The sequence below is a fragment of the Urocitellus parryii genome, chromosome 2, assembly GCF_045843805.1.
Source record: "Urocitellus parryii isolate mUroPar1 chromosome 2, mUroPar1.hap1, whole genome shotgun sequence".
In the NCBI taxonomy this organism is placed as follows: domain Eukaryota; kingdom Metazoa; phylum Chordata; class Mammalia; order Rodentia; family Sciuridae; genus Urocitellus; species Urocitellus parryii.
Window position 1 is genome coordinate 102,124,390 of NC_135532.1, and position 8,528 is coordinate 102,132,917.

Below are 8,528 nucleotides of genomic sequence, written 5' to 3' on the forward strand. Positions count from 1 at the left end.
ATTTTTATTTTTTAATTGAAAAATAAAAGTTACATGTATTTATGCTGCACAAAATTATGGGTTTTTTAAAATATTTTTTTAGTTGTAATTGGAACAATACCTTTATTATTTATTTATTTACTATGTGGTGCTGAGCATCCAACCCAGCGCCTTGTACATGCTAGGTGAGCACTTTACTGCTGAGCCACAACCCCAGCCCCACAAAGTGATGTTTTGAAATGAAGGAGGTAAATGTTTATGTGAACCTAAGAAGGGGCAGAAGTTTTAAATAGTTTGAGTTTGCAATTTGCTTTTATGAGCCAACTGGTAGCATAAATGCATGCGTACATTGGGAAGGGGTAGTGTAGAGGATGGCAGATGCGGGAAGGGAGGAGACTATGCCAAGGACAAGTGGCCAGTGATGAGGATGTAAGTTCTGGGAACCCTCTGCTTGATTCTAGGTCTGCTACCTTCTGCCTCTAAACTCGTGTTTAGCGCACAGAAAGGAATCATCAATAAATACTTCTTGACTAAATTCATTCATGAATGTTGTGGTTTGGATGTTTTTGAGTGTGTCCCCCAAAGTTTCATGTGGTGGAAAGTTTGGTCCCCACTGTGGTGATGCGGAGAGGTGGCAGAAGCTAGGAAGTGGGCCCTAGTGGAAGGTGGTTAAGTTATTGGGCTTATTATGTTTTATGAAGTGTCCTCCCAAAGCACCTGTGTTAGTGCACAGGTGAAATGATCGGAATTGGATAGCTATAACCTAATCAGTCCACTCTAGTTTAAATGGAGGGACTGGATGGTACTGTAGGTAGGTGGGTCATGGCTGGAGGAGATGAGCCTGTGGAGGGGTGCCATGGACCGGTGTGTTTTCCCTACTGTCTCTTTCCCCTTCCCCCTCTCAGCGTCCTTGCTGCCAAGAATGGAACAGCTTCCTTTGGCCATGCCCTTCCACCACGATATTCTGCCTCACTTTCAGCCCAGAGCAATAGACTCAGCCAACTATGGACTAAGACCTTGGAAACCATAAGCCAAAATAAAATTTCCCTTCTCTAAGTTGTTCTGGTTGGGTATTTTGGTCATAGTAATGAAAAGCTGGCTAAACTAGGGGTGCTACTCTGGCAGAGATTAATACAGTTCTCATGAGACCCTGGTTAGTTCCTGCAAGAGTGAATTGTTCTAAAAAGAGGAAGCCTAGCCCCTGAGTCTCTCTGGCTTCCTGTATTACTACATGATTACCTCTGAGTGTGCTATTGCTGCCACTGTGGTGCCATTCTCCTTAAGGGCTTCACCAGAGACTAACCAGCAAGGGCAACCAGATCTTAGACTTTCAGTTTCCAAAACTGTGAGTTAAGCAAGTCTCATCTCTCTATAAGTGATCCAGTTTCAGGTATTTAGTTATAACAACAGAAAATGGACTAATATACCAATGTCAAAATCAGGACCAGAAATTAAGTCTCTCTTTCCCCTAGTCAAGGTTCTAACAGGTCCTAGAATTAATTTTACAGTATTCACTAGAACATGCAGCAAAACTATTAGCTGCCTACCCCAGCACCCAGCCTCTCTTGCAGCTACATTCTTGCCAGGGAGATGCAAGGGGAAGTTGTGATGGCACTCAATGGTATTTGCAGAAGTCTTTATAAAATAAGAGGTGTACCTCTTTGCCTTTATCCTATTGCCTGAAATGCAGACATGATGGGGTGGAAGCCCAGCAGGCACATGGGCCATGGTCTATAGTCCCTAAGGATGACAAGCAGAAAGATGTAAACCTGAGTCCCTGACAATCACCATCACCCTACCTGTACTGGATTGTCCAACTCCAGACTTCCTTTTCACAAAAGAAAAATGAATTTCTATGTCTTATAGCCACTGTTCTTTGGGATTGTTTTATTAGAGAACAGAGGAAGCTAATCCTGAGATGCAGGTAAGACCCCCCCACCCCCAGGAGAGAGTAGAAATCAAGCAAAAGTATGGCAGTCCGGTAGTTTCCAGTGTCACATGCCCACAGTAACTTGTTGTTTGATTCTATTTGTTACCTGGCCCCAGCTTCCTGGTCACTAATCCTTCTGGGCCTTGGATCAGGTCCCTGTAGGTCCTGGGACAGTACTCACGAAAGAGATTTTCCACCAGTGTGTTGCTTCCTCGAACCACGGTCCTCCCCTCCTTGTTCATGTAGTTCCACAAATGCAGGGCATAAGAGTCATTGAAACTCAGGTCTCTGTCCCAGACTTCATAGTAACGCCTCCACTGGGGATAAGAGATTGGGTAAAATCTCTGGGGGTGTAGGAAGGACAAGTTCAGACACCTGAGGTCACTCAGCCCTTGGAAGTCTCCAAGTTTGCACCATAATTTCAACATCCTCGTTATCAAAATAGGACCTTGGTTGCCCCAAATTTTTGAATTATAGTGTTCAACGAAGTTTTCCATGCATCCCCACAAGAAGGGGTGGTGGGGCAGGAACCCAAACACCCCATTACTAGAGTACCGAGAGGACTGAGCAGCCAGAAAGTTCTCCTCGGGAATAGGCCTGATGGAGATGACGTCAGTATCCATGTAGACACCACCGTATTTCCAGATGATAGCCAGGCGGGATGCATCTGAGCTGACGTGGAGCCAATACGCCTGTGTACTGGCATTGATCTGTGGGAGCAGGTGCAAATCAGCCCCAAGCAGTGAGAAGAGGGAGGGGAGTCACAGTAGGAAAGCCAAGCCCAGAGGAGCAGGGGGAGGGGTACAATAAACCAGCTTCCCAAAATTGGATTTGGCCAGAAGCCAAATTTTCCAAACTTCCCAAACTTACCTCCCCGAATTTTCCTTTAAGTGAAAATTTTCCTTTAAGTAAAAATTTGCAGCAATTACTATCAATGAAAAGATTTTTAGTAACTTTTAAAGATTTTCTGGAAAAAAACAAACTATAGCAGTGGAAAGAGAAAGAAGAAATCCAACAGGGATTTCACAATGAAATATCTGAGTCGTTTTTCAGTGTGGGTGTACATTTTAACCACATATATGAAGCAGTGAAGGAAGAATCAAAAAGCCCTCAGAATGCTCATTGGTTAGACAAAGAGGAAAGAAGGGAAGGGAGAGGGACAGAAATAGGAAAAGACAATAGAATGAACCTGACATAATTTTCCTGTATTCACATATGAATACACCACCAGTATAACTCCACAATATCTACAACCACAAGAATGGGAAGTTATACTCCATGTATGTATGATGTCAAAATACTTTTTACATGATGCTGGGGATGTGGCTCAGTGATAGAGCGCTTGCCTAGCACATGCGAGGCCCTGAGTTCAATCCTCAGCACCACAAAAAATTAAATAAATAAAGATATTGTGTCCAACTAAAAAAATAAATATTAAAAAAATACTTTCTACTGGGGCTGAGGTTATGTAGCTCAGTCATAGAGCACTTGCCTGTCAAGAGTGAGGCATTAGGTTCCATCCTCAGCACCATATAAAATAAATAAATAAATAAATAAATAAAATAAAGATATTGTGTCCATCTACAACTAAAAAATATATTTAAAAAATGCATTCTACTGTCATGTATAACTAAAGAGAACAAATAAAAAATTTAAAAGAATTCTAAAAATTAATGGAGAAGAAAATAAACTAGGAAACTAGAGGGAAAGTCAATATGTATGCTGGATGAGAAATTGGTTAAAGAATCTTTAAATGTGTGTATTCATTTGCTTCTTCATTGCTTTGATAATATTCATTGAAGGTCTATTTATTATGTGCCAACCTCTGTTAGAACTGCTAAGGATACAGCAGTGAACAGACAGGCAAACATCCCTACTGGGAGGGAATGGACAATAAATAAATAAATAAATACTCTGTTGGGTGTTGATAAGAACTATGAAGAGAAAAAAGCTGGGTGAGGGGGTTATGAAAGAGAGTGGAGCTCAACATGATATCAGGTTCCTTCAGAAATGTGAATGAAGTGGGTGATGAACCATTGCCATATCTGGGAGAAGAGGATTCTGGGTAGAGGGACCAGCAAGGGCCCTGGGGCAGGTGCACCCTGGCCGTGTGGCAGAGGCAGAGAAGAGAGCAGGGCAGGTGATGAGAATAGAAAGTGTAGAAACAGAGAGCAGTTGATGTAGGGTGGGGTCAAGACTTTGAAGTTATTCAGATGGTTTGGAAGAAAGGAGGGATGGGATCTGAATTAATTTTCAAGGGCTCACTTTGGCTGCTGTATAGAAAAGACCATGATAAAGGGGTGAGAGATGAGTGGGGCAGAAATAAAAGAGCAAATGAGGAGGCTGTCGAAATGATCCAGGCAAGAGGTGATGGTGGCGTGGGCCTAGGTGATAACCTGGTTGGGGGGAAGAGAAATGGTTGAGTTCTGGACATATATTGCAGATAAAGCTGGAGGGGGAGTGAGAGAGAGAGAAGCCACAGACAACTGCAAATGCAGAAAGTGAACAAAACTGAAAGTGAATTTAAAAGTGAAATTAAAAGGAACGAAAACAAATCAGCATAAATAGCAGTGTTCCCACATGGGATGCTAATATTTTGAATACAAAAAACAAAATATACTTTTTTTTTTTTTTTTTTTTTTTGGTACCAGAGATAGAATCGAGAAGCATTTAACCACTGAACCACATCCCCAGCCACTTTTTATATTTTACTTAGAGACAGGGTCTCAACACTTTTTTTTTTTTTTGTAGATGGACACAATACCTTTATTTTGTTTATTTATTTTTTTATGTGGTGCTGAGGATCGAACCCAGTGCCTCAAACATGTTAGGTGAGCACTCTACCACTGAGCCACAACCCCAGCCTCAGGGTCTCAGCACTTTTTTTCTGAACTTAAATGTGTTGATTAAATGGTTAAACAACTGGGGTTGAGATTGTGGCTCAGAGGTAGAGCGCTTGTCTACCATGTGTGAGGCACTGGTTCGATCCTCAGTACCACATTTTAAAAATAAATAAAGTGTTGTGTCAACCTATAACTTTAAAATACATGTTTTTTTTTTTGAAAGGTTAAACAACCACCTTGACTTTTGGTAAAAATAAACATTCTTTAAAATTCTAAAAAATCAAATGAAAGCAGGCGGACTAAACTTTGCAAAAATTTTCCCAAGTAGCTAAAAAATCATCACCTTGTTTATAATTGCTGAAAACCTCATAAATAATAATAGACGACATTTACCAATACCTGGTCCAAAGATAGACAAATCCTCAAAGATAGGTTCTAAGATCATTCTTCTTTAAAAAATGAAAAATTAGAAGGATCAGGAAGTTCAGTCATCTGTGCAAAGAGGAAGAGGTTGGATTTGAACCTTGACTGGTGGACCTCAGACATCTACTCATCCAAAAGAAACAGGTTTCGATAAAAATAAGGAAGTATGATATTTTTGGTAAATTAGTGATTGTTAATGAACAAACAATGAGACATAGGATATCAAAAACTGTATGGAACCAGAAGAGGAGGAAAACTGCCTTGATATAAACATTATAGTAGTGCACCCTAAGCACAAGAGCCTCAACAGGGGTTTCAGAAGGAGGTTTGATGTTCTGGCTGCTTAGATGACTGTTGCCCCCACCCCCAATCCTATGCCCACAGTAGTCATTCCTAGGCATCTTCAAAGACTAAGATTGCCCAGATAAGTGCAGCAAACCCAGCTATCACTAGCAAGTGATAGAAAATTGAGTCCTCTCAACAGGTAGCCCCCAGTTATCCTGTGATCTTACTGGGGCAGAACATACCACAGCCTGACACCCTAAGGGTGAGACAGTATGAATGCTATAGATACAGAGCCTGCTGTAGTACCCTGCAGGCTCAAGTGGAGCAGATATTTAAGAGTTTTATATCTCACAGTCCACCTTGCTCGTAAAACCTAACACATAGGTGGAGCTCAAAGCAATGCCAGCTGTGCTCCATGTGATCAGAGATTTCCTTTTCTAAGGAGCAAAACACAATTTAGATAGTGTTAGTCTAGCCCAGGTAGGGGAGCACCCTCTAGCAGGCCCACACTGACAGCTGCAGGGAAAAAAATCTGGTGTCCCCTTCACTCCCAGTGCCTGCCTCCCTGGCTTGCTCCATACCTGGCTTCTGCCCAGGGTAGTGCCATGTACTTGGCAGGAACCCTGCTGTTGCCAACTGCCAGGATCTAGCAGATAGCAACTAGGTCCGTTTTTCCACTTTCTTCTGATGGGTCCCAATTTGAAGTTACTAGGGCCAAAGATGGAACTGATCCCAAGGACTGCTCCAGCCCTGTCCCCTACCTGCCTTGTCCCCCAGGCCCCTCCCCCTCAGGCCTATGATTTAATCCAAAGAGTGTTTCTAGTTGACTGCAATAAAATGCATGTATGCCCACCACCTACGACAGCTCACCCAGAGCCCAGGCAAATGTGGAAGAGTGAGGCAAGATTTTTCTCTCTTTTATATAGATACTATAGGAAGCTGAATAATTGCCACCCCAAAATATCTGATCCTAATTCCTGGAAACTGTAGATGTTGCCTCATATGGGGAAAGAAGCTTTTCAGATGTGATTAAGCTAAGGACCTTGAGATGGGGAGATTATTCTGGATTATCCTCATGGAGGTCTAAAAAATTACTGATATGCTTTAACAGAAGAATAGAGGGAGGTTTTACACCCAGAGAGGAAAGGAGAATTTAAAGATGGAGATAGAGCTTGGAGTAATGGTCTCCAGTCCAACAGATGCTGACAGCCACCAGATGCTGGTAAGAAATGAAGAATTAGGGCTGGGATTGTGGCTCAGTGGTAGAGCGCTCGACTAGCATGGGCAGGACCCAGGTTCGATCCTCAGCACCACATACAAATAAAGGCATTGTGTTGTGTCCATCTACACCTCTAAATAAATAAATATTTAAAAAAAAAAGAAATGAAGAATTATTCTTCCCAAAGTCTCTGCAGGGAATGTGGCCCTGCTCAATGCCTTGAGATCAGCCCAGTGAAGCTGATTTGGGACTTCTGCCTCAAGAATTGGGAAAAAAAAAAAAATCTGTTGTATACCAAGTTCGTGATAATTTGTAATAGCACCCATTGGAAACTAACTCAAGAACCTAGATAATATCCTCCAATTTTTTTGCTTGGCCCACAAAGCCTAAAAAATATTTACTGTCCTGCCATTTGTAGAAGAAGTTTGATGGTATTTTGTCAAGGACTTTGCATGGCAAGTAAATAGTATTATTTTAATGTTAATTTTTAATTACTTTTTGTTTTTTAGTTACAAAATAAGAGTACGGACTGAATTCCTTATTCCGTTGGCCCTGATTCCTTACTCCTTTGACCCATCTGTCTGGTGAGTAGTTGGAGTCATTTTGGGTGAGTCTTCGGTTGGTCCCTCCCAACACTAATTTTGTAAGTTTTCCCCCAAACACTTACTCGAGTATACCATGAATACAAGGGTGTGTCTTCCAACAGCTTTTTCATATCCAAAGGGAGGAGGAAAACATTGTCCAGGGCTGAGAGGAGGGAAAAGGCTGGGTAGCTGGAGTTTGAGGGCAGCTGAGTGGAACTGTTGAGACCTTTCATAAAGAAGGCCACGGGCTGCTCTGGATAAACCCTGGCAGCAGACTCCACGGCGCAGCAGACCAGTGGGGGTGGCTCCAGTCTCTCTGAGGTCTCTACAAATACAATGCCACGTCCATGGCTCAGGAGGGCTTCGGGGTCCTGCTGGAACTTGAAGGGCATCAGGCAGGAGAAGAAGCAGGAGGATCTCAGGAGGAACTGGTAGAGGAAGCCACAGGCAAACAGCAGGGTGATGGATAGGGAGAACTGGAGCTCCTTCAGCATGTCCACTGCTCTCTCCCAGCCTGCTCCTTTAACAACACCCACCATTCATTAAACATCACATTCCCAACTGGATAGAGATTGCACACAAGAATACCATGTGAGAATATCACTTAGAAACCTACACGAAAGAAATACGATCGAGTCGAGCAGTAATAAAAAGAAAACCTTGGCATAACCAAATTTGGGTTATCTTAGATTTAAGGATGATTATGCATAGGAGAATAATTAATTTGTTGGTAGAAAGAAACTATTCATGAATGCATTATCTTAAGAGAATAAAGAAGAAAAGCCATATAATCATTTCAGTTCAATAAATGCCAAGACTGTGATAACATTTGACATCCATTCATGATTTTTAAGAAGCATAAAAACTTTCTTGAGCAAATAAATAATGTCTACTATAACATCTAGAATATCATACTTCATATGAAACATTTGAAACATCTGTTCATATCAGGAATGGGATAAAGATATAGCCACTATGACTGTTGTTGTTCAACCTCATTCTGCTAATTCCAACCAAAAGCAATAAAGTGAAAGAAAGGAATCTGTACTATGAATGTTAAAAGAAGCAAAAACATCACCAGTTTTAGAAAATATGATTGCAGGCCTAGAAAATCCAAGATCACTTACAGAAAAACTAATAGAACTAAGAAGAAAATTATCCAAGGAAGAAAATGGAATGTTAGAGAGTTAAATAAGTTGCCAAGATCACACAGTTTGCAAGTAATGAAGCTATAACTCCCACCTGAGTCTGTCCAGCACCAAAGC

At 41.6% G+C, this 8,528-nt stretch overlaps 1 protein-coding gene across 1 annotated transcript; it reads right to left on the reverse strand.

The window, feature by feature from the left end:
- Nucleotides 1–2,004: 2,004 nt before the first annotated feature.
- A4gnt (alpha-1,4-N-acetylglucosaminyltransferase) lies at nt 2,005–7,757 on the reverse strand. Its single transcript, XM_026384992.1, has 2 exons — nt 7,347–7,757; nt 2,005–2,619 (listed from the first exon to the last, which is right to left on the reverse strand). Exons 1-2 carry the CDS (start codon nt 7,755–7,757, stop codon nt 2,005–2,007), a joined length of 1,026 nt encoding a protein of 341 aa, XP_026240777.1.
- Between the last annotated feature and the right edge of the window lie 771 nt (nt 7,758–8,528).